General features: G+C 36.9%; 2 protein-coding genes across 3 annotated transcripts in view; one reads left to right on the top strand and one right to left on the bottom strand.

The window, feature by feature from the left end:
• Nucleotides 1-8,061: 8,061 nt before the first annotated feature.
• Nucleotides 8,062-17,406, top strand: LOC110458597 (acyl-CoA dehydrogenase family member 10-like). The gene is given in 11 exon segments (XM_021510369.1): nt 8,062-8,598; nt 11,122-11,288; nt 11,708-11,848; nt 11,968-12,105; nt 12,228-12,318; nt 12,729-12,887; nt 13,040-13,212; nt 13,491-13,591; nt 13,593-13,632; nt 15,513-15,590; nt 16,104-17,406. Coding segments are annotated over 11 exon segments (1,296 nt in total). The 5' UTR covers nt 8,062-8,546; the 3' UTR covers nt 16,260-17,406.
• Nucleotides 17,407-19,691: 2,285 nt separating this feature from the next.
• Nucleotides 19,692-26,592, bottom strand: part of LOC110458579 (Fanconi anemia group J protein homolog) — a 52,556-nt gene continuing 45,655 nt past the window's right edge. For both annotated transcript variants that reach the window (XM_021510346.1, XM_021510345.1), the window contains exons 25-32: nt 26,119-26,246; nt 24,598-24,665; nt 23,944-24,055; nt 21,863-23,216; nt 21,587-21,650; nt 21,104-21,229; nt 20,703-20,866; nt 19,692-20,255 (exon numbers count right to left, since the gene is read on the bottom strand). In XM_021510346.1, the coding sequence (XP_021366021.1) occupies nt 20,214-20,255; nt 20,703-20,866; nt 21,104-21,229; nt 21,587-21,650; nt 21,863-23,216; nt 23,944-24,055; nt 24,598-24,665; nt 26,119-26,246 (2,058 nt within the window). In that variant the 3' untranslated portion in view covers nt 19,692-20,213. The remainder of the gene's footprint in view (nt 20,256-20,702; nt 20,867-21,103; nt 21,230-21,586; nt 21,651-21,862; nt 23,217-23,943; nt 24,056-24,597; nt 24,666-26,118; nt 26,247-26,592) is intronic.

The following is a 26,592-nucleotide window of genomic DNA, read 5'->3' as shown; positions in this document are numbered from 1 at the left end:
ATTACACCAAAATTGTCAAGTAATTTAGTTCTAAAACAATATGATATTTGATATCAAAGTTTTACTTTATACACAAACAATGTACATATCAAACTCATCGTGACTGACTGGTCCCTTCGTCAAGCTTCTGACTGAGGGAGCAGTTTGCACTGTTTACCAGTATAATGAGGTGACAAAATTGTCCATTTTATTTGTCGCTCGACACAAGACGTTTCGCCTATCGATAGTGAATAGACTTTATCAAATAGGTTACTGGTTTGGTGTAGATCTAGCCCACTCTAGCTCAATCATGGGTCCTATATAGAAGAAACTGTGAGGAAACTCTGTCTGAGCAGTAAGGCTGTATAGTGTGAAGAAGCACACGAATTGAGGAGTTTTCAGCAGAATTTTTAAACTACACTGCCTGTTAAAAGAACTGGTGGATGATGGTGATGACTTGCTGGCTAATAACTTGTTTTTGTTGTGACCATTTTTGATTGCAGATATGCACAAAAATACGAATACCTAGTAAGATTGCATACAGAACATGTGTAGGAAGATTGGAGTCGATAACTATATCAGTTATTGAAAAGGAGTCGAATGTCTTAGTCAAAGCCCATTGCGACCATTTTTCTTTGGTCCAAAAAGTTAAACCTTATAAGGAGGGGTTTTTTTTGCACCCAGTTTGGACTTGAAAGCAGTAGCTGTTCATGAGAAGATGATGTTAAAAAAATCTTAGTCAATCAGTGGCCAGGACAGCCATTTTGAATTGTGGATCTACAAAATCATAGCACTTTTTTCGGCACTTCATAAGGAACATTTATACAAAGTTGAACTCAGTTGCAGTCCTTGAGAAGTAATCGAAGATGTCTCAACTTATCAAAAGTCAGATTTAGATTTGTTGATCGATTAAAAAAGTAAGAGCACTTTGCAAGGAACATTTGTACCAGGTTTGGAGTCAATAGTTGCAGGAGTTCTTAAGAAGATGAAAATGTCTTTGACTATCACAGGCCACGGCGGCTATTTTTTTTTTTTTTTTTATCGACCCAAAATGTAAGAACACTTTGTCGGGACTTTCAGAGGGACATTTTCACCAAAATTTTAGTCCATTTTAGGAGCAGTTCTGAACAAGAAGTCAAAACTATCTTAACCAATCAGAGCTCACGATGGCCTTTTTTGAAGTTTTGATAACATCATAAGGAACATTGGTATCAAAATGGAGTTAGTAGCTGCAACAATTCTTGAGAAGATGTTGAAAATGACTCAGCCTATCAGAGCCAAGATTGGCCAATTAGAATTTAGATTACGCTTAAAATGTAAAAACTCTTTGTTTAAACTTCATAAGGAAGATCTGCACAAAGTTAAGAGTCATGAGCTTTCGCAGTTTTGGAAAAAAGGTCGGGATGTCTTAGCTAAACAAAGGCCAGGTTAACTTTGTTGGATTTTGGATCGACCAAACAGAGCAATTTGCAAGGACCTCACAAGGTACATCTGTACCACGTTTTGAGTCGATAGCTACAGGAGTTCTTGAGAAGAAGATGAAAATATCTCGGTCAATCAGAGGCCAGTGTGGCTATTTTGATGTTTGCATCCACCCAAAAAGTAATATTTTGTCTGGACCACACAAGCGGATTTATTTTGCACCAAATTGAGAGTGAATAGCTGCATCGGTTCTTGAGAAGATGTTCAAAATGTCTCGGCCAATTAGAGCGAAGGAGGGGCCTTTCGAATTTTGGAGAGACATTATTTCAGTCTCATGAGGAATCAAGGTCTGGATTCAATGGTAGTGGTAGTAGTTCATGACAAGAAGTCGAATATGTTTTGGTCTATTACAGGCATGGACGGCAATTTTGAAGTCTGGATCGACCAAATGATAAAGAAAGGTAACAAGCAACAGGCACCACTACACCCCTCTACCTGCACGGCAACGCTAGTAGGGAGTGACGGGAGGCTAACTTTTAAACTGAAGGAGGAAGCCGTAGTACACGGGGGGTATCATTGTGTCACTGATTGATATATAGCTGAAAACACGTCATTAATATAAAGAGGACAAGTAGGGCTCGAACCTAGGCATTTGTCCGTGGCCGACTCTCGATTACACATAATAAAGGAGCTCCAACCTGACACCGCTGCGCCACCGGGAAATCCCGAGAACGCATTGCATACTTTAAATACATGTACATCCAATCATGATAGTGAATACTTATATGCTGAATGTAAGGTAAAGAGTATTATCTATTTCCAGAAGGCGACACGTATGAAGAAGACCAAAGGGAGGATATGGTATTTACATATTATATTTTAGTAAATAGATATCTAATTTTGTCTTCGTAATGCGGACATTTGTGACAATATGTGAATATCTTCTATGTCATTCCTATTTCATAACGTTTATTATCTATTTCCTATTTTGACATTAGTATACCACATTCAATAGTTAGCTTGTTTGCTGATTTTCAGATGTACCCAAAGTTACAGCTTTATCTCTGTACCTGCAGGCATGCATTGTGCACTTCAGACGTTGAGTATTTATAAAGTCTTTTTAAATGTCATCTCCGTGACGACGGACGGACAACGGATGCTATGGTACGACATGGGCTGGCCATTGCACCTGTTGAGCTAACGATCTAATAGTTTTGTTGTACATGTAGCTATCAGAGTGTTAACAAATAGGGGGAAATGCTAAATGTGTCGTTCATGGAGCATATCTCCATAACCAGCTAAGATTAACCTCTTACAGCTTTCATTTCATGCGGCTGCATAGTCCTCATAGCCCTGACACACTAATGTGTCCATCTACTTATATATTCATGGCCGCAGCTTTCTTTGTTTGTGTTTTACATCATATTAACATATTAACAGCTTTGGTCATTTAAAGACGTGCCAGGTTTTGGTGGTGGAGGAAAGCCGGAGTTCCCGGATAAAAACCACCGACCTACGGCCAGTATCTGGCGTCTGCCCTACATACGTGGGTCTCGAACCCGCGACTCAGTGGTGGAGTGCTAGTGTTAGCAGAATGTCAGACGCCTTAACCACTTGGCCACAGCCAAAATAAATGTCTACGAAAATATGGTATTTGGAGTTGTGTGTCTAGCTTCACCAAATCCATGTCCTTGTTTGTGTATTGGCAGCTTCCGACTGTTTCACTTGGCAGGGATCTACCTGACCGTCATTGTACATACACCAATCCGTAACTGCCCTGGCAAATTACGTGGGTTCGATTAACGAACCACGGTTGATCATGATAAACTAGGGCCAACCTATTTCACAATACATAACCAGGTTCAAGCATGGTCTAACATTTTTCTTTCATTGGACAATCATGTTTACAATAACTGGTCAAACCATCAACCACAGTCTAACTATGCTCTGACCATGGTCAAACCATGATGTTGCCATGATCAAATAATGACTATGCTTTTGAACATAAACTATGGTCAACCATAGCCAATAATTTGCCTAGGTAATATCTTTTTGTCACACCTTTGACATTTGGATTCCCTTAGCGGGGATCTGAAGGACTATGTTGATTTTCTCTCGTTAATTTCAAGATCAATTCTAACACAAAATGTATATAACATGGGCCAGTTGCTCGAACGTTCATTTAAAGTTAATGATGGATTAAACCTTCATTAAACCTTCATTAATTAGCATGACGTCATTAGGAAAATATTGGACCACTTGGTCTTAACATCCTTGACACTACGTACACATTTCCCGAGGGAACTTACTTTTCCTGCGATATCGCTGTAAGCGTTTGTACAATAGTTGTTATATATATATGTATGCTAGTGGGTAAATCGGAACACCATGTAAAGAATTCGAAACATCTAGCGGAAGCTATGTCTACCATTATGATTCAAGAAGACGAAGATTTCATTTCACATGCTGCTTTCTCTCTCTTTACCAAAAGCTTAGAATGAGACAGATCCTGGCGCAAAATCACAAATCCCCAGATTCAGGACATCATGGATTTACTGGAATTTGTGTTAACAACAACATATTTCAGTTTCGGAAACAACATCTATCAACAACGCTTCGGCACTGCTATAGGTCTCCCATTGTGGCCAATTTGTTCATGGAACATCTGGAGCAAGAAGCAATAGACACTGCCCTAAAGAATGCAAGCCTAGCTTACGGAAACGATATGATGACGACATACTTGAGATAATCAAGAAGGGATCACAAAAGGACCTTGGGCCTTAGCTTTTGCCTGAAAACATCATTACCGGAATATTCATTCCTTCAACGAAGGATGTCGGTGAACATTGATGTATCTGACCTGGACTATGAGTGTTGCTTCTATCGTAATGTAACAAGTTCTGTCTGACATGGTCTTTGCCCCTTTCCCTATAATAATCGCTGGAAACACACAGAAATGACGCACCGTTTGGGAAAGTTTGATTGCAGATGCAGAAAGTCAAAGCAAATTAATATACTAATTTATCATGTGGTCATTTCTTCGATTAAGAACACAACAGTGGTTTTAAAAATCAAAAAATAAAATATCCATCTCAAAGGTGTTATTAATAAATCTGTGATGTAGCCAGTGGTGTCTGACCGTGTTTTCATCTACAACCCTATACCTATACTACAAATACAGGCTTTGAACTCGTATATAACTACCTATGGTGTACATAATGTTCTTTGACCTTGAACTCTTCCATCAGAGGGTTGACCTCCTATTCTTGTCCGATCTGGAGAAATGTAGTAACACTGCTTCATGTGGGATGATATCTTCTTTAATGAACCTTTTTACGCGGTAGAAAATGTCCTTGGCCCTCTCTGGCAGGGCCTCATGTGTAACGGTCATCATACCTGTTAGCAGGGGGGAACATTGTAGTGATGTTCCGATTAATCGACTAAGTCGAGCATCGGTCAGTTAGGCTACCAAACTGATTAATCGACTAAGTCGAGCATCGGTCAGTTAGGCTAACAAACTGATCAATCGAGTACAAAATCCATGATCGATTTTAGTCGGAATGCTTATGTGTAGATATTATGGAGTTTTCAGTAGACATTTTCCTCAGCTACTTTGTTCAATTTATGGCATCATCACTGCATGACTTTCTTTTAGCTCATAGCTGCTAGTTAGGACTATATATTACAAATTCAGTGTTTGAAGAGAGGCATTTCTCATATTATAATTACATGGTATCACTTCTTTGTTTACCTAAGTGACTCGCAACAACAGCATGGAGGATTCCACTATGTAGTTCTACAAAACGATTATTAATCGATCATCGGTTGGTTAATGGTAACCAATGATCGATCATAAAATGTCAACCGATTCCCAACACTAGGAAACAATATGCAAGTTTTCGTCTCAGTAATGGCTTACAATGAGATTATTCAAAGATTTATAGATAAAGACTCAGACAGTCATGTCAACTTAAATGACATCAGATGAAAAGTGTACTGTAACGTTAAAACTGATATTGCACTTAACGTTTTTCATTTGTATTTGTTTGATTTAGATAGAGAGTATTGGGCCATGTGGTGTGTCCTGTATAAAGAAGACTGTTCTTTCACAAGTATGATATGATGGAAAGTAATATGAGTTCTGTGTGAAAGGAGTTTTCTCATCCTATTTTTTTGCATTTAGAATCTAAAGTATACTGCTAATTAAATCCTAAATTGACATTACGGGTCAGTCTTTAAAGATAACTCCTTAAGTGCGGCTCCGCTGGGGCAGAGAAAAAGGGCCCGAAAATGAACGTTGAGTGTTGAGTCCCGCTCCAGGAAAACAATAGGCTAACACTTCTCCTTAAGTATGGATTAAGTGATTTTCGGTGTATTTGATTGACGATTCAATGTGTTTGGATTCGAGTGCTATATGATTAAAGGATATGCCCCCATCCTTCCCGCCATACTCTTGTTTAGTTAAGATTTTTAAATAATCTGTCGAGCGATATAGATCAAGCATCAGGTACTGTTTGTATCCTCTTGTTATTACAGAGTAGCCATTTCGTATGAATAAGTTATCTGGTAAAGACTGTTGTCAGAATAACTGATGTCATTGTTCATGTCATAGCCATTACTTTCTAGTACAGTTAGGAGCTGAAATCTAGTTTTGTTTGAATGCACAACAAAGTTATTCATGTTTTTAATTTCTGATTTATATTATGGCTATTAAGTTGTTGGGTGAAATTCAACGAGCTAGCATACATTCCCTAATATCCCAACACCTCCGGTGCTGTATTGCATGAGCTCAAATTAAAGTAATGCAATTTTGTTATGAAATGTCCCACTCTAAAAAAATGAAATGGGAAATATTTTATTCGACCAACAATGAAAAAAATTGGAGAGTTCATCCGAGAACAAAACCATAATTTAAAATTTACAATGTATTCCTAAAAAAGCAAATGAAATTTAAAAAAATAATTATTACTTCATTCGTATATGTCAATATATCCTTCGCGTACACTGTTGTTACACTTTAAATGATGTTGATACTGTTATCCAGTGACAATATTGTGGATAAATGTAACCAGTGTACCACTTCTATCACATTACTTAACATCTTTGATGATATTTTTATCCTACACATGTTTTACAAATTAAGATTAATTTGGCTAGAAAATAAATATTTAACAACAAACGTTAAACAACGTGCTTTACTTCAAAATATATCACAAGTTAAATGCTTACAGTTGAATAACAGTTTGCTCTGCGACACCGGGCGGAGGGAAGGACAACGGACGCCACATGTACGGTATATATCATAGGCTTGCCATCAGATCAGTTTAGCTGAAAATGCACCATCGTATAATAGTACTAGGCTCTTTGGCGTTGGTAGCCTAATGAAAACATGTATATCTTTAAAAAAAAACCCAATTAAACTGACTCATCGAAACTGCATACAGAGCACACAGACGACGAGATAAAATTTCACCTCGACGTAACTCTTTATCATGCTGCACCGTCAAATTTGATAATATTTGACAGCAATACCTTGATCTACTGACTTAGGATATGTTCCTGCCAAAATCCCATCGTGTCAATATGCTACCATAAATTGCCTGTCAACAAACTTTGGTGTGGTTAAATAGTGCAAAGAATAATAGCAAAGTGTGGCAAACCCTTAATCGAAATATTTAATTCTTAGAAATATATAACCAGGGGTCCACTACACATCCCTGATATAACCAAGGAAAGAATTTGAAAGGATCCTAGTTAATAACACTATTAGTTATCTAAATATCAGTATACAATCTTACTATTGAATATGGAAGGTGGAATACTATTAAAAGAGGAACCGGATAATGTGATAGGGAATAATGAAGAAGAAGATGAATTCGAAGCACAGTGTATTTTGAAATGATCTTGGTACGCTGACATAAACATACAATATGAACTAATTCAAATAACTTTGAACAAGGGAGGTAATTCCAACAGTATAGGCACTATAAGTTTGTCAAATGTTCTCAAAAAACAGCTCCTTTATAAAGACATAGAAAGAACAAAATACAAATATAATAGGATATATATATTGTGTTTAAAAACAATATATTTTAGTAAATACGGTTCATAAGGTACATCATACAAGCATAAATTTATCCCACTGCTAATTAGTAGTATTGTATTTAAAATCAGGAAACTGGGTAAATTTGTAGTACATTCAAACAAAGGGGGATTTTACTAACGTTACTAGATATAGATCAGTTTCCAGTGTCATAATGTCCCTAGGTTTAGATTGACGCGATCATTACGTGGTCTGGTATATGTTGTAAAATAGTCACCAGAAATACGGAGTAAGTAGATGCACAGAGTGTAAGTTAACATTTAAACTGCACCAAATGAGTTCATTTAGGAACCATCAGTGGAATTAATATTCAAAAGATTGAAAATCTATGTTTAGTATGTTCCGCATTATGTGTAAAAAGATTAACTAAGAAGTCGGAAGATTAAACGTTATAAAAACGCACGCACCATAAATAACCTCATAGATAAGATAATGTTTACACACAGGTACTAGCCTCGCTTATCCTATAATCAAGGTTGCTAACTCTGTCCGCCTTGTAAAATGACCCCGTTCCAGAAAACATGTGATTAAGTCATAACCGTTCATAGTACATTTTTATGACGCCGGGAACAGTATAGATCGACAGGAAAATATCTTTTCTTTAATTTGATGTATGATTTGCCATATATCATGCAGTGTAATTTTCGGTAGACTTCATGAAACATCGAAAAATGGTAAAAAAAAAAAAGTTAGAGAAAATGGCAGGCTCTGTTCAGATTTCCGATCGACAGCCTGCATGACCAGCTTGAAAACTAGACTCGAGGGTCCGACATGATAATGTAAGACCATGAACTATCATACTAGTAAGTTTGTTTACTATCGTAGAAACACTGTACCGACATTGATTAGCGGACATGTCGTGTGTTTTGCGCTACCCACTAGGGATTTAGCATGTCATCCCGTGGACAGCACAGTGTCCGACCAACTGAAATTCGACAATTTGTCGATGTTTCATGATATATGGCAAATCATACATCAAATTAAAGAAAAAAATATTTTCCAGTCGATCTAGACTGCTCCCGGCGTCATACTATGAACTTATATGACTAAATCACATGTTTTCTGGAACGGGGTCATTTTACTAGGCGGACAGAGTAAGCAACCTTGATTATATTATAGGTGTAGTTTTTACCAGGCGACTGGGTTAAAGTCCTGTATTTCACCCGACACCACTGATTTAGTGGTGACCATGTTTTCAGACAACGGACGACATATTTAGGACGTAGGAAACATAAAACTAAGGGAAAGAAGTGTCCGAAAGTGTGAAAAGGGTAAACGTGGAACCAATAAGGAATACATCTAGTTCCCGTACAGTAAGTTGTGATAGTGAAAATAGTGTTGTGCTTTATCATTAGTGTGCGTGAGTATGTGTGTCTTTCATGCATTGCTATGTAATAGTGGTGTAGTTCTTGGTTAAAATATGACTATACCACAGTGCTTCAGTTGGTAACTCACGTTTATTTCGTTATGACATTCATTTAGCTCTGTAACAAATAATAAAACAAACATAGATACGCTGTCAAACTAGCCATACTTTCACAACTCACATACACGAAGGGAAATAACTCGTACAAGGACAAAATGATCGGAACAATACGTTACGTTATTACAATCTTCTACGATTGTCGAAGATACAATTCTACAATAATTCAGATATATGTGGTAGCTATATCTGAGTGTGGCTCAAAGCCATTGTTCAGCTACGGAGCGCACCCGTGCATGACACACGTACGTCTACAGGTACAGCTACGTCATAATAATAATATAAAAAAAATTCTATATTTCACACGTTATCACACATAAAACCATGACTTACACACAAGTGTATATTTCATTAGTACATAGTTTATGAAATAACTAATCAAATATAGTAGTCATAATGAGGTATTTTAAATATAAAGCAATTCAGATTCTTATATAACGAGATCGTTTGATCTCTCGTCTTAAATTAGCTCTTTACTAATTAATCCTTAAAACATATTACAAAAACCTACATCCTATATTTATTCTATCTATAAAAAAGAAGTGCAAGTAGAACATATTAGAAAGGTAAAAACACTTACATGTAAATTTGTTAGGTCCGTCCAGTCAAAAGAATATGTCTGACACTGACTTACACAAAGAATATGTCTGACACTGACTTACACAAAGAATATGTCTGCCACTGACTTACACAAAGAATATGTCTGACACGGACTTACACAAAGAATATGTCAGACACTGACTTACACAAAGAATATGTCTGACACTGACTTAAACAAAGAATATCCTGCCCAATTGCCCAATCGAAACAACCAATTAAATAACAGAAACTGCCCTTGAAAAAGCTACTGTTTTATTGAAATATAGAGGAATACGTCGAGTGCATTGTAGAAAAACTTTTAAATTATTTCACAATAAATATATTATAATATACATTTTCCATTCCGTAGGAGAGGGCTTGTATAGGCATTACGCCTGTTGCCCAATTCCTTTTGAAATTTGTATAAGATGCAATATTCAATAAAAAAAAATGTGAAAATGAAATGAAACAACCAATTAAATAACAGAAACAACCCTTGAAAAAGCTACTGTTTTATTGAAATATAGAGGTATACGTCGAGTGCATTGTAGAAACATATTGAACTATAGCACTCATTATCAGCTTACTTATTCTTAAGAAATGGCTTGTCGGTAATGATGTTAAATTAAGTGCCTCTCAAAACGTTTGTCAGTACACACCGAACATGTATGTTTGATAAATATAACACAGTAATTACAGAACAACTTTGTTTGATAAATAAAAAACAATAAATACCGAAAATGCTTGTTTGATAAACAAAACAAAATGAACATCGGACATGCGCATGTTTAATATACAAAACATCAATATCAAACATGTATTTATATATATGTGTTTGATAATTAAAACACAATAAATACAGAAAATGTAAGTTTGATAGATATAATCTCAGAGCGGTGATTGAGTCCAAAATGCTGAAATTTCAATTTAAAAAAATGCTGAAAACCGGTATGCTATGTCTAAATATGATGAAAATGTTGATTTCTCTATTGCATGATACACAGTTGAGTGTAAAACCAAAATCAATATATACAAGAAGATAAAAAAAAGTAACGTATGCTATATCGCTCACCCGATTATCTAAATATTTTACATCAATTAGCCCGATGTTTTCCTCCTGGGAGTCCCTTCATTTTCGGACTTTCTTTGCTGCCCCAGATAAGCCACACTTACGGAGTTATCTTTTAGGACTGATCCCTATTGTACATGAGTAGTATACTTAGCTAGCAAATGCAAAATAAATCAACATGAGGAAACTCCTATCACACAGAAACCATAATACCTTTCGTCATATCACCTTTGTGGAAGCACCTTCTCCTATAACTCAAGACCCAATGTTCTCTATCAAATTAAATAAATAAAAATCATAAACATCAAGCGTAATATCAGTTAAAGCGTTACAGTGCACCTTTCATCTGATTGAATTTAAGTAGACATGACTGTCGAGGTTATTATCTAAAAATCTTCGAATAATTTCATAGAACGGAACTTATATTTTCCAAATAACAAGCCATTACTGAGACGACACATATACATACTGTTTCCCTGCTAACAGGTATGATGACCGTTACACACGAGGCCTTGCCAGAGAGGGCCAAGGACATTTTCTACCGCGTGAAAAGGTTCATCAAGGAAGAGATCAACCCACATGAAGCAGTGTTACTACAGTTCTCCAGATCTGACAAGAAATTGGAGGTCAACCCCCTGGTGGAAGAGTTCAAGGTCAGCGAGCATTAGTTACACCATAGGTAGTTATATACACGTTCAAAGCCTGTATTAGAAGTATAGGTATAGGGTTATAGATAAAAAAAAAAAAAGGTCAGATACCGCATGCTACATCATAAATGCCTTTCAGCACTCTTTTGATTCTAGATTTTATAAACTACACTGATGTATCTTTAATTGAAGAAATGACCACATGGTGCATAAGTATGTTGCCTTTGTTTGGCTTTCTCCATCTGCAATCACAATTTCCCAAAAAGTATGTCATTTCTGTGCTTTTTTAGCGATTACAATAGGGTAATGGGCAAGAACAAGGTCAGACAGAGCTTGTTACAGTAGGTTAGAGCTATGTCATGTATACAAATTTTCACCGACATTCTTTTTTGAAGGAATACATGTTCCAGTAATGACGTTTTCAGGCTAAAGCTAAGGCCCAAGGTTTGTGGAACCTGTTCATGCCAGTAGAATCTGACCCAGATATGAAGTACGGAGCTGGACTGACCAATCTTCAGTTCGCCTTCATGGCGGAAGAGATGGGCAAGTGTGTGTGGGCCGCCGAGGTAAGTAACACAAAGTCTGGTTAAAACTGGATCGAGATAATGCTGTCAAATATTTGGCTAGTTTGACGAGAAAGATGACTGACCAAATGTTACCTGTGTTCTGTGCTGAATGTTTCCAGGCGTTTAACTGTTCGGCGCCAGACACGGCTAACATGGAGACACTAGTGAAGTATGGTACAGAGGAACAGCAACAGCAGTGGCTGATCCCCCTCCTCAACGGCGAAATCAGGTCTTGCGTCGGCATGACAGAACCCCATGTAGTCACTGGTTTTTCTGATGATGATAAATTGTTCATGCAGATATCAAAATTTAACATGTTGTGAAATAATGAAAGAGTCTAGTTTAAAGAAGGCCTGTTAAGTTGTTAACCAAATTGTAGGTGGCGTCGTCTGATGCGACAAACATTGAGGCGTCAATCGAGCGAAGGTCTGACCACTACCTAATCAACGGTCATAAATGGTGGACATCAGGTAAGAACTGACCAATCGCTTTTTATGTTAATAATTAACTTTCCTCCCTTGTTTCGGTTTTCAATGTCATTCTGCTTAGCCTCATCTGTTTATTTCTTAACTACAAAAGGGCATGACATTTTACCAGGTACATATGGTCCCATTTGCTTTTGAAAGTTTATAGAATGCAACGAATTGTGCCATAACATTGAAGTGCCTTTATTCTCAAATATAATATCCTTTTGATATTTAAAAGGTGCCCTTCTCCAGTTTAATATGTTTCCTTGGTTGTTGAGAAGTGCTCTCCTTCTCCAGAATAATGATTCATTGGTTGTTTACAGGTGCTCTATGCCCTCGTCCTCCAGCGTAAATGATCTCGTAGTTTTTGACAAGTGTCAGTCTTTAATATAAAGATTTTTGTTTGATGATAGGCGCTATTCATCCCAAATGTAAAGTGTGCTTCTTCATGGGAAAGACTGACAAAGGAGCCAGCATTCATAAGCAACAAAGCATGATCCTCGTTCCCATGGATGCCACCGGGGTCAAGGTCATACGACCTTTGTCTACATTTGGCTACATGCATGAACCAGGTACTTAATCATTTCATTATTTATACAGAACAGTGTATAGTCAAATATCCAGTGCCAATACAAATTTTGATTTTGTTAAGTTTTGTTTGAAGACCAAGGAATTTTATTAAAATAAAGCATAATCATATTAAGACATCATTTTGTTTTAATAGCGGGCCACGCTGAGGTGATATTTGATAATGTGAAAGTACCACTAACTAACATTCTGCTTGGAGAGGGTCGGGGGTTTGAAATCGCTCAGGAGAATCTAGGTCCTGGCAGGATCCATTTTTGTATGCATATGATAGGTAATGCAGAGTTAGCCCTGGAACTAATGATCAAACGGGTGAGTAAGAAGTAAACAGAGCTCTGAAATGCAAGGTTAAATATACCATAACCAAGAGGCTCAAATGTAATACTTGGAAACTCCGAGTTAGATTAGTAAGTAATCAATGGAGAGCTACTTCATTTCTATTGTATATATGTGAAAATGAATTTGATCTAATTATTTATTTGATTTTTGTTTTTCACGGAAAAAAACCCCATTGTAACATATCACTTACCTTCGTACGACCTACTTCAATAATGACCAATACCTCAACTTGAAATACATTTATGTTTCAGACCCAAGAACGCGTTGCATTTGGGAAGCCCCTGGCCGCTCAGGGCACCATCCAAGCCGACGTGGCCCAGTGCCGGATCGAGATTGACCAGGCTAGACTACTCACTCAGGGCCGCCTACATCATGGATAATTTTGGAAATAAGGTATGTAACAAGGGCTTAAATGTCAGAAAGGTCCTTAATTAATGACCGCCAATGTCATGGCTAACCAGAGTATTGATTTGTCAAATTATGAAAACTGACGTTTATAAAATCTCCATAGCATAATGTCCTTCAACATGTAAAGAACGCGTACGGTTACCATATTATATAATGTGTTGAAGCATGTTGGTAATGTTGTCGTACCTTTTTACCAAATAAATAGAATTGAAGCGATGCTGTATGTACTGGACAGTTTCCCGAATACCACTCGGTTTCGTGAATAAACATCTGATTCACGAATGTAAATCTGAAACCGAGCCATCTTTGTGTCCATCCTCAACGTTACATTTAGCCCGAGTTTCCTCTGGCCCAGATAGATCTATCTGTCAAAATGTCTAAGTCTGGTGTCAGGGCCAGAGGAAACTCGGGCTACGTTACATGATGATATCACAATGATGTACTTCAGATTGTTTAGCTCTCGCACGATTGTTACTTTTTGTAAATTTACGGGTTAGATGATACAATGAACATGCTATAATTTCAAATATCCTTCTGTTATCTATAATGTGTTGATTTACAGGGAAAGATTATCACGATTTCAAATATTTCATTAATATTCATTTAAACACAAGTACACAAGAAAAAGAAGTTAGCAATCGTTGTTCTGTTCCGGCGTTAAACAAAACAAACTTTACAGAACCGTCAAAAGAAGGTTTATTTGAAATAATAAAGTTGGTGGGGAAATCCATCCCAATACATTTGATGTTTTCAGTTTATCTGTACCATTAACCGTTAACATCCTACACCATTTTGAATATTTCCTTCGATCTTTTTAAAATGCACAAATGTAAAAACATGTATTTCTCCAATGTTTATGCTGGTTAATTCATTTGAACATGCATGCTATAAAGGTTTTCCTTGATGTCCTTCCTAATTTGTTAACATTGCCCGTTTTTATCTTAATTGCGATAACTCATTAATAGGTGAATTGATTAAGTTCATCTTTGGACATATTTTGTAGAGTAACATGATTTTCTCAGAAACATTTTTGTGTCAAAGGTCAACTTTTGGTTTTCAACAAGAGTCAAAGTTTAAATGCACTTTATTGGGTTACAAACTTTATTTTTTTCCCTAAGTTCTACAAGGTTTAGAGCACATGTATTAATATTTGATATGAAAGATGCTGAGATGTTTGGCTATCAGGTTTGAAAATATGGTTGAACCTGATCAACATTCAAGGTCACATGTTTCAAAAAGCTCAAATTTCTTTAAACCAAAATATTTCGAAAAATGTTTCAGGCATTTACATAATATTTTAACATGGTGTCGAGGGTGAGAGTCCGCTTCTTTTAACTTTAGAAATATTTTCGTCTCAGAGGTCAACTTCCGGTTTTTGGTTGGGCTCAAATTTCAGAACTGCTATTTTGGGTAACAACCTCTAATTTTTATTTATCAAGTTCTACGAAGTCAAGAGTCTTGATATTTTATCTGTAAGATGCTAGCGAAGATGGTTGGCTAGCAAGTTTGACCTTGATCAACTTTCAAGGTCACGGAGGTCAAATTTCTTTAAATCAAAATATTTCGAAAACTGTTTCCGCATTTAACATTATATTTTGGTGTAGTGTATAGGGCATGGAACCACATATTTCGCTCAAGAAACATTATTTTAAGAATTGATTCTAACATGTTTTACATAAAATAGTAATTTAAGAAAACATTATCTGGCTACGCCATACGATTTTATTTCATACAGAAAATTTGCAGCATTTTGTTATTCACTAGAATATTGAAAAGGATTCTTATTAATTGAGCAAGTTTATTGTTACATAGAAAGTTTACAGCTACAGAATAAGGACAATTATAGGTTTTTATTTAAATTACAGGTTGCAGCTGCAGACATATCCATGATAAAGGTTGTGACACCAAATATGGCGCTGAATGTTATAGACAGGGCTGTACAGGTATATATCTGGCGATATAATAGAGCGGTGTAAACCTAGGAAGGTCTCCTGACATATGACAGGGGAAAGTATAGATAACATTGTCCATAGTTTCGTTACTGACTCCTACAATATGAGATTCAGTAAAAATCACCACCTAGGGATGCTTCCAGTCAAATTTAGTTAAATTCCAATTAGTGGTTAAGAAGAAGAAGTCGTTTAAAGAAATTGTTGCAGACGGACGGACGGACGGACGGATGCCGGACGCCACGGTATGGCATAAGCTCACCTTGGTCCTTCGGATAGCCAAATACCCAGAATTTGACGCCCGATTCATCGGAACAATTACTCCAGTGTTATCAACATATAATCATCAACAAGAAACAAATAAGTAATGCTTGCTTTGTCTTAGACTTACAATTTTAATAGATTTTTTCTTAATTCCCTTTTCAAGTAATAAGTGAACATTCTTGAGATCAGATATCTTTGATAATGTAATATTTAGCAAACGTTTTTCTTCATTGCATGTTCTAGGTGCATGGAGGTGCAGGTCTAAGCCAGGACTTTCCGCTGGCATTTATGCTTGCTTCTGCCCGGATATTACGGATAGCTGATGGATCAGACGAGGTACACAGACGCGCCGTGGCCAGAATGGAATACCGTCGAGCTAGACAGATCAACAAGCTGTAAACGCACAGCAGCAAAACTGACAATCAAGTTTGGGAGAATAAAATACAATGAGTACTAATAGTTCGTTGTTTTGCAACATGTTTGATAATAGAGTGGCCAAAACTGTCTGTAGTGGTTTTATAATGTATGTTTGACATATATGTGAAATTAATGCATTCAAATAATAAAAGTCAGAATGAAAAAGAGCTTGAGGTACTCTACAGCAAATGCCAGAAGCAACCTGATATTAGGTTATTTAAAAATCAATTTAAATCCCTATTGATAATGAACTAATGCATATAAGTATGTATATTAATATGAGAAATGTGTTAAAAGAAGATTCACTTTTTACATTTAACTACTATTCAGGACTCAAATACTTATTTGACAGCCACTTTACGGACTCGCCACGTTGTGGCTTAGCGAGTTGTTTCCAGTGTTTCAGAGTTGAGACACTGAGTAGTTTCCAGTGTTTCAGGCTTAGTGAGTAGTTTCCAGTGGTTCAAAGTTGAGACACCGGTCATTTGTGATCTTTGATTGACAAACAAACCAGACCTGTTCGAAAGCTTGCAAAAAAAAATAATAAAAAAATTCATGTATCTCGTTCTCGAATGATACTTTAGGGGTTTATATACATTAGTGTGAAAGTCTCGAGTCATAAAAAAGTAGGAAACAATTTTAACACACAATCATTTTAAAAGCACATCATTCACAATATTGGGTAGGAATATATAGCGGAAACTGGTCAGAAAATAAATGAAGCAGCAAACCCTTATAACTCAGTAATGATCAGGTTTATTCATGTATGTAAAGATGTACATACCATTACACGTAAAACAATACATACAGTAAAAAACCTTTACAATCACATGCACGTCCTGCTTACTGCTTCCAATAAAGCAAAAAATTAAAATTAATATCTGATAAGAGACATTGTCTTATGAGACTCGGTCAAGTTCTATACCATAATCATATAAGGAAGTAATTTCTTTAGACTTGTCATGTTACAGAAACTGTTCTGCTAAATTGTTTAATAACAATAACACATCAATATCAGAGACAACAATATAAAAGGCAATTAAACCTGTGGAATAATAGAATCTCTCACCCCCTTTGGGGTGAGATAGGGGAATCTGAATCCGAGGGGGAAGATTCTTAAGTTGCCAAACACGAGGCTTTGTCAAGTGTTTGGCAACTTAAGAATCTTTCCCCAAGGGTTTAGATTCCTCTATCTTACCCACAAGGGGGAGGGGGTGAAGGATTCTTTTTCTCTTAATAATAATAATAATAATTGGAGGTTCTAATATACCACTTTATCACAACCTAGTTCATCTCAAAGCGGTTCACAAATTATGATCCGTGGTTATAGGGCCTTTGCAACCAGCCAATACATTTCTCAACTCCCTGGGGAGCATACAGCCGAAGCTGCCATTTCGGTGCTAACAGGTAGCATTCAACAATTCTAACACTGCCCAACCATTTACAGCCGAGTAGACTGGAACAAGAGGAGTAAAGTATCTTGCTCAAAGATACAACACATTGCCGTGACGTGGCGCAAACCTGCAACCCTTCGGTCACGAGCCCGGCGTCCTACCACTGGACTACCGTGCCTCTTACCCTGTTCTCTCATTGTGTATCATATACACAGTGTAATGACAACGTTTCATGCTAAATTCAGTGTTGACGTGTCGTTGATGGATTGTTGACGTGACGTCATTGTATTGTTGAAGTGATCTCATACCGTTTTTATGGATAGGGGAATCCTCACGTCCCAACCCTAGGGTGAGACAAGGAAATCTCACACCGGTAAACGTGTGGATACACCTGTCCAGGGTAAGAGAATTTAGATTTCTCCCACCCTTCACAAGTGTCGCCCCCTAGGGGGAGATAGCCTCTCGTGCCGAATAGCTCGTGTTCAATTGTGAGTCATTAAAATGTGTCACTTGTAATTGTGACGTCATCAAAAGTGAATGACGATATTCATACCCCACACATGCTTTTGTAAACAAGCATGGCAGACTACTGTCGACGGTGGAGTCGTGACTGAAATAATAGGATGGGAAAAAAATAATCATCCTCTACCTTGAGGGTGTAACAGAGAAATCTCGAACCCTCGGGGATGATTTTGTTTTGTTTTTTGGTTGTTAAACCCTCGGCAGAGCCTTGGGTTAGACAACCAAACAAGAGGCCCATTGGCCTTAACGGTCACCCGAGTCCTACAATATTTATTTTTGTTGTTGAAATATGTACCAATTTGAGTAAAAAATAGTATAATGTTAACTTAACTTTGTCAGGACCATGAGCTGATCATTCCTAGACCAATTTTAAGTGAGATCGGCCTATTAGAACTTAGTAGCAAAATAGCGGCCATGGCAGCCAAATTGTATTTCTGATTGACCCGAAAAATAACAACACTTTGTCAGGACCATGATTCGATCATTCCTACAAAGTTTCAGTTCAATCGGCCAAGTAGATCTTTACTTTAAGTTTGAAATAGTTTACCAAAATGGCAGCTGTGGTGGCCATATTGGATTTCTGATCGACCTGAAAAATAACAACACTTTGTCAGGACCATGAGTCAATCATTCCTACAAAGTTTCAGTTCAATCGGCCTAGCAGAACTTGACTTTAAGTTTGAAATATGTTTTCAAAATGGTGGCCGTGGCGGCCATATTGGATTTATGATTGACCTGAAAAATAACAACACTTTGTCAGGACCATGAGTCGATCATTCCTACAAACTTTAAGTTCAATCGGTCCAGCAGAACTTGACTTTAAGTTTGAAATAGGTTTTCAAAATGGCGGCCGTGGTGGCCATATTGGATTTCTGATCGACCCAAAAAATAACAACACTTTGTCAGGACCATGAGGCGATCATTCCTACCAACTTTCAGTTCAATCGGTCCAGCAGAACTTGACTTTAAGTTTGAAATAGGTTTTCAAAATGGTGGCTGTGGCGGCCATATTGGATTTCTGATCGACCCGAAAAATAACAACACTTTGTCAGGACCATGAGGCGATCATTCCTACCAACTTTCAGTTCAATCGGTCCAGCAGAACTTGACTTTAAGTTTGAAATAGGTTTTCAAAATGGCGGCCGTGGCGGCCATATTGGATTTCTGATCGACCCGAAAAATAACAACACTTTGTCAGGACCATGAGGCGATCATTCCTACCAACTTTCAGTTCAATCGGTCCAGCAGAACTTGACTTTAAGTTTGAAATAGGTTTTCAAAATGGCGGCCGTGGCGGCCATATTGGATTTCTGATCGACCCGAAAAATAACAACACTTTGTCAGGACCATGAGGCGATCATTCCTACCAACTTTCAGTTCAATCGGCCCAGCAGAACTTGACTTTAAGTTTGAAATGTAAAATGTTAACGGACGACGGACGAAAACGGATAGCAATAGGTCACTTGAGCTAAAGCTCAGGTGACCTAAAAACCTTTAAAAAAAACATCACCCCTCGGGTAGGAGATTTCTCTGTCACACCCTCAAGGTAGGGGAAGATTCTATTAGTCAACTTAAGTGGTATGCTCATTAATGATGTATCAGTATTTGTAGTAATGTATTTGTCTGGACAGGTTTTAAAGCCTCTTCTATAAGAAGCCCCTTCAACAGAAAATGTTAGGATTGTAAGCACTCTTCATAAAAAAACAGTCTGAAGTTGAGCTGTGAACAACATTTATACACTAATATGAAAACGAATTGATTTACACTGTTTAATTCATTAAATATGTAACCAAATACATGCGACATTATTTTCAAACCTTAGTGGTCTTCCCCTTGAATGAAATAAGGAATTGTTTAGTTCCTTACAATTACTAAATTACTAGTTTCTCTGTTCAAAACAATCAACAAATTTAACATTAAAAAGAATTTCTTAATAAATTTCAGGTCACATGCAAATTTTGATTTCTCTCTATTCTTCCTTGTAAATATCGGCAAGAAACAAACAAATTTTGATTTCTTGCTATCCTTCCTTGATTTTCATGTCATTGGAGAGTAGCCATGTCTGAAATAGTAAAACAAATTCATTTTAGTGATCATATAATTTTAGATTTATGAGAAAAACAAAACCACCTCAATAAATATATAAAATAATTATTCATTAACTATCAGTTACATTAGCGACCATATAATTTGATATTAAACATCAATTACTACACAAACATATTTCCAAAAGACAAATATTCCAGCATTAATTCACAAGGCAAAGTATTCCAAATTCAAACTTGTGAATCTTCATTCCTACTTAATAGCCTGGGATATCTGTCACTTGTTTATGTCACCAGTAATAGCCTGGGATATCTGTCACTTGTTTTATGTCACCAGTAATAGCCTGGGATATCTGTCACTTGTTTTATGTCACCAGTTCAAACAAGGAGTTTAAAATACAAAAGCGAAAATATTTTTTATGGAAAAAGAAGTTTACAGTATTTACTGAACATGTTTTGTGTACCTGTCCGACACTGTACAGTTGGTTGTCCTGGGTCGTACTGACAATGCGGGCTCCGATTATGTCCTTGTCACTGTTCCTTGTGTTGGTTTTACAGCAGCCACGACAGCGTAGGTATTGTACACAGCACCCTGTCTCCTCCGACCATGTAGAATTCATTGTAATACCTGTAAGTGATAATTGTAATACCTAGTCAGGTACTGCATGTAGCATCTGATCCCACCTAATAAACCACATCAATATACTGTTACACATGCACACAGCATGGAGTGGACAACTGGAGGACTATTGAAGCAAAATTTGCAAAAATTCAAATTTCCGACATCAAAGACAAAATCATATCTCTTGAACTGATCCTCTGATATTTTTACTTAAATCAAATTTTAATTTTAATAACATTTTACCTTCCACATTCACTTCTACAGGCAAAAACTGGTCTGGTTTGGTGACCACAGTGTAGATATACGCCGCATTCTTGTGACGCGATATGCCTTTCAGGAAACCAGGAATTCTCAATCTCTTTTCAAAATCTGACAACAAGCAATCCATTTGATTCAATCAATAGGTGACATAAATGTTACATTATTATCAGTACACTAACAACTATGATGTCTTGCAGCGTCCCTATTTTAAAATATTGTAGACAGCATAGGAAGGAAAAATTAAGTCGATTACATTAACAGAAAAAGCAGAGAAAAGTCGAGAAGTCTTAACTTATTAACCAAAATGTATTTATACAACTGTCATAACTAAAATTTTATCTGTCTGACATTTAAAATACTTGATGTGCTGAAAATGTAATTGGTTTCACAAAGTAACTATCCCTGAACAAAAGGTAGGGTTACATGTAGCAAACAGTGGAATGTAAGACTTGTAATATAACTGACCTTTGAGGTTTGGAATGATGACTGTTTCACAACTTGCACATGATAAACTGGGCTGATCAGAAGGCTGTAAAGGACATTAATAGCATAAGTACCCATGGCAACATGAAATGTTCGAAAATGATTTATATATTCAATATTCTGATCTTTCAAGAGCAATTACATCCCACTTTGCTAATGTTAACTTCCATATCTCAGTGCTAAAACAATTAAAGCAGTTTGAATTATCATTAAAAAATTATAACATAATATCTAAATGGACATTTAAGTGAGTCTTACTTCATTTTCTTTAGAATTATCCATGTTGTCGAGGAAGTCAACTCCTTTCGAGCGTTTGCTGGTTAAATTGTTGGACCGACTTTGAGTCTTTCGCTTTGTACCTCGCCTCCTGGTTTTCAGTGGTTCATCCTCACCATCAACTATTGACGTTTCCACCTGACAATCAGTGATAGCATTCCCAGACACAGATCTACGCTTCACTTTAAAGTCATTGTCACTGGATTCCCCATCCATGTTTTCTTGCTTTGTTCCAGATTCCATGTCGCTCTTTTTTCGGAAGATAGGCTTTCGACCGACTGGTGTTTCAGACTTTATCTTCACATCACTATTTTGTGTCCCTATTAGTTTTGTATCATCCTTGTCAGGTTGACACAGGTCATGTAGAGGGTCCTCATTGTCAGTCTGTATACCGGTGTCCTTTATATCCTCTAGCGTATCTGCATCAAACACATTAGGAGTTGTTGGTCGTTCAGTAGACATGTCCGAACATTCTCCAGATTTATTCACAACATTTTCAAATGACTTTTCAGGCAATTTACAAAACTTAAAGAAGTTGTTGATTTTGGATTCACTTCCACTTTCATTTTTACTTTTGTCCAATGGTTTTTCAACAGAGTGATCAAGGCTAGAAACACACTGAGTGGAAGAATTTTGTGCGGTAGTTGATGCGATTCCAGCACTTGAGCCGACACACGACGATTGTGTAGATACTGCGACCACACCTTTACTCGGGCCTTCTGATAGTCGTTTGGGAAGAAGAATACTTTTCATACCTGTCTTCATAGGTAAGGTTGAGGTGTGCTTTGTGAGGGGTGTTGACACAATTGTCGCTACATTTTGATTGAACGAGTCTTGTTGATTGACGGGACTATCTGGGGGCTCGATGAGGAACAACTGTTGCATAGGAGTGCCTTCATTTATCATGACATAGTAGGGTTTGTCCTGTGGCAACAATTTGGAATTGAGTAACTTAAGAACTTGCTCATGAGCTGGTCCCAGCATAGAACCCTGTCCAGGAACTGAAGGCTGGGTAGGGTCAGATGAACTTTGACCCTTAATGGGACCTTTAAGGACCTGTTGGCTTTGTGAAGCCTTTCTAAGTGTTGCATCCCCATTGACCTCTGTCGGTGATATCAACCTACATTCCATTTGATTGGTGCTTTGTAACCTTTGATTTGATTGGTTGGCAGTTTCTTTGCCTGGTTTGATTGGTGTGAAGATTGAAAAGTGTTTCTTTGTATCAAAGGCTCGCTTTGTTATTGGTGTGGAGGTCACAGGGGACAGATCAGACTGGGAAGGGTCTGCATGATGACCAGGAATCACTGGTGTCCCCGGAATGAAGGAAGCATTTGGACTAAAAAGAAAAAGAAAATACTATTAATAAATGTAAACACAATAACAAGTGACAGGGGACTTAAAGCAAATCACTGACATTGCAAAATTACTGGGAGAAGAACATGAGAGACAATCATGGAAAGTGTGCTAGTGTCAATGTATAATTTATTTTAAGAATGCATACTTTTCACCTTACAATTTTTTTACCTGAGGAAAACTGTAAAAATCAAATAATGTCGAAAAAATACATGCAATGACTCCTATAAGACAAAATAAAGGGCGACTTGTAATAAACTTAGCACAGGCTTTGATAATGGGAAGACTTGTAATAAACTTAGCACAGGCTTGTAATACACTTAGCACAGGCTTTGATAATGGGAAGACTTGTAATAAACTTGGCACAGGCTTGTAATACACTTAGCACAGGCTTGTAATACACTTAGCACAGGCTTGTAAAACACTTAGCACAGGCTTGTAATACACTTAGCATAGGCTTGTAATACACTTAGCACAGGCTTGTAATAAACTTAGCACAGAGTTTGCTCAAGGTCAAACTAAGCAGTACTTAGTCTCTGTACGTTTTAGTTACGGGTAAGTTATCTGATGTAATTACAAGTCTATATCATACATAATCTGGTCAAAAATTGTAAAAATGAGGGTAAATCATTGGTCTCTTTCCAAAATTTTGACTTTGGAAACAAAACAGTACCATGCAACAAAAAAAAGGTGTGACTGACTGGACTTACTCAACTTTGGGCATATCCTTGATGCAGTTCTCTGTGAAGGTGCTGAGGGAGTCCATAGCGGTGAAAAATCCCTGGAACGGCCGCACTTTGTTTCTCATCCACTTAGAGAGACCTGGACAGAGTAATTCCAATTACATAGCAATATTATGTAATCATACTTGTATCTACTAGCATTTAATTATCTCAGAAACATCCAACAGAAGTGTTATTGCAACAAAACTTTGAAAGCAAATTCAAATTCTAGGTCCACTGGTGTTTGTTGTAAGTGTGTTTTACAGTGAAAGCTTGGTTTCTGATACAAGTATTTTAACACTAGTCACATGATGAACCACGTGCACTGTGAAACTGGTCAGTAAGCAGCAAGTTTAGAGGCCCAATCAAGACATCACAATATAATTCATAACAAATCATCTGCCTATTTGTAACCAAACTGAAGTGAGTTTGAGAAAAACAGCATGATTACTAATTTTTTTTTTTAATGAAGTCTTTAACTGTCAGAGATTTTTTTTTACCAGACTAAATGTATAAATCCAGTTTTCTTAAGTTTAGTCATTGTCACATCCGTTATTGTATTACTGAAACATAGCTTCAATACTCCAATGATATAAACATGAATGCCAAAGACACTCAATAAAAGAGCTGTAGACATCTTACCTTTACAGTACCTGGGACCATCTCTAACGAATCTCTCGTCCGCTAGGATCAGGGCTCCCCAGTCCTTCCTGTTACAATCCAGATTGACAGTCAATGTTTGCATTTAATCAAATATGAGGTTTATTAGATTTCTTGTCACAGTGATATAAACATGACTTTTCATTGATTTCTAGTCAGTGATATATATAAACATGAATTTTCTCTAATCATTGTGATATAGCCTTTCATTTCACCATGCAACTTGCCAAATATCACCACCCTAGACCTTTTGTTTCATGAGATTAGGTAATTTACATGTCTGACCAAAAGTGACCTTGAAAGTGGGTCAAGGTCATTCAAATGACTTGATAGCTCTTCATCCAAATATCAACATTCTGGGCCTCATGGTTATTCAGAAGAAGTCGTTTAAAGATTTTTAACCCCTGTGACCTTGAATATGAGTGAAGGCCATTCATTTGAACAAATTTGGCTGCCCTTCATCCAAGCCTGGTAATGGCCAGATATCATCATCCTGGGCCTTTTGGTTATTCAGAAGAAGCCATTTAAAGATTTAAAACATATTTGACCCATCCATGCAACCTTGAATATAGATCAAAGTCATTCATTTTTACAAACTTGGTAGCCCTTCATCCAAGCACGCTAATGGCAAAATATCATCCTGGCCCGCATGGTTATTCAGAGGATGTCGTTTAAAGATTTTAAATATATTTGACCCCTGTGACCTTGAATACAATTCAACATAATTTATTTGAACAAACTTTGTAGCCCTTCATCTCAGCATACTACTGGCAAGATATCATCACCCTGGGCCTTTTAGCTATTCAGAAGAAGTCGTTTAAAGATTTAAAACATATTTGACCCCTGTGACCTTGAATACAGGTCAAGATAATTCTTTATAATAAACTTGGTAGCCCTTCATCCTAGCATGCTACTGGCCAGATATCATCACCCTAGGACTTTTGGTTATTCATAAGAAGTCGTTTAAATATTTCAAACATAATTGACCTCTGCAACCTTGAATACAGGTCAAAGTCATTCATTTAACAAACTCGATAGCCCTTCATCCTAGTATACTACTGGCCAAATATAATCATCCTGGACCTTATGGTTATTCAGAAGAAGTTGTTCAAAGGTTTTCAAAGACAATTGACCCCTGTGACCTTGAATATGAGTGAAGGTCATTTATTTGAACAAAATTGGTAGTCCTTCATCCAAGCATGCTACTGGCGAAATAGCATCACCCTGAGCATTTTGGTTATTCAGAAGAAGTCATTAAAAGATTTTAACTTCGAATTTTCTCTAGTCACCGAGATATAAACATGAATTAATTGAATTTGCTCTAGTCACTGTGATATAAATTTAATAAACATCAGGTTTCTTTGTTTTCAAGACGAGGTGATATAAAAATGATTATTTTAAAGATTTCTAGTCACTGTGATATAAACATGAATTTTCTTAGATTTCTAGTCACTGTGATATAAACATGAGGTTTCTGAACTTTTTACACTCTGTCTGACCAACCTGTGTCTTAAACAACGACCAAGGGCCTGGTTTAGTGCCCTGAAGGCTTGTATCTCGTACCACTCCCCTCCAGACAACAATCCTCTTGTATTCTTGTGCATGTCATTATATTCTTTCTTCAACTTTACCTGACACAAGAAAATGAAACAAGAGCTGTCGTAGAACATCATAGCTAGTCTATTGCCAACATGTTAAATGTTAAAATTTCAGTGATTCTCATTTTATGAATGTCCATGCATATACACTAAAATAGTTTCAACATAAGGAAATTATTAACTTTACTTTCTGTCAAAACTATAATACTCTTAATTCAGTACTTGCAACAAAACTATAACTAAGTTCAAACATGCCCTTGTGGGCCTTTGCGGTGCTTTACAGAGTGTTGGTCTTAACATATAAAAATAATTCAAAATGATCATATTATGAAGAAATTTGTTCACTTCATAATAAGACCCCCCCCCCCCCCCCCCCCCT

This window comes from Mizuhopecten yessoensis, unplaced genomic scaffold (assembly GCF_002113885.1).
Source record: "Mizuhopecten yessoensis strain PY_sf001 unplaced genomic scaffold, ASM211388v2 scaffold9651, whole genome shotgun sequence".
Taxonomy (NCBI): Eukaryota; Metazoa; Mollusca; class Bivalvia; order Pectinida; family Pectinidae; genus Mizuhopecten; species Mizuhopecten yessoensis.
The sequence above is the reverse complement of the archived record's forward strand: the minus strand, read 5'-3'. Positions and strand labels throughout refer to the sequence as shown.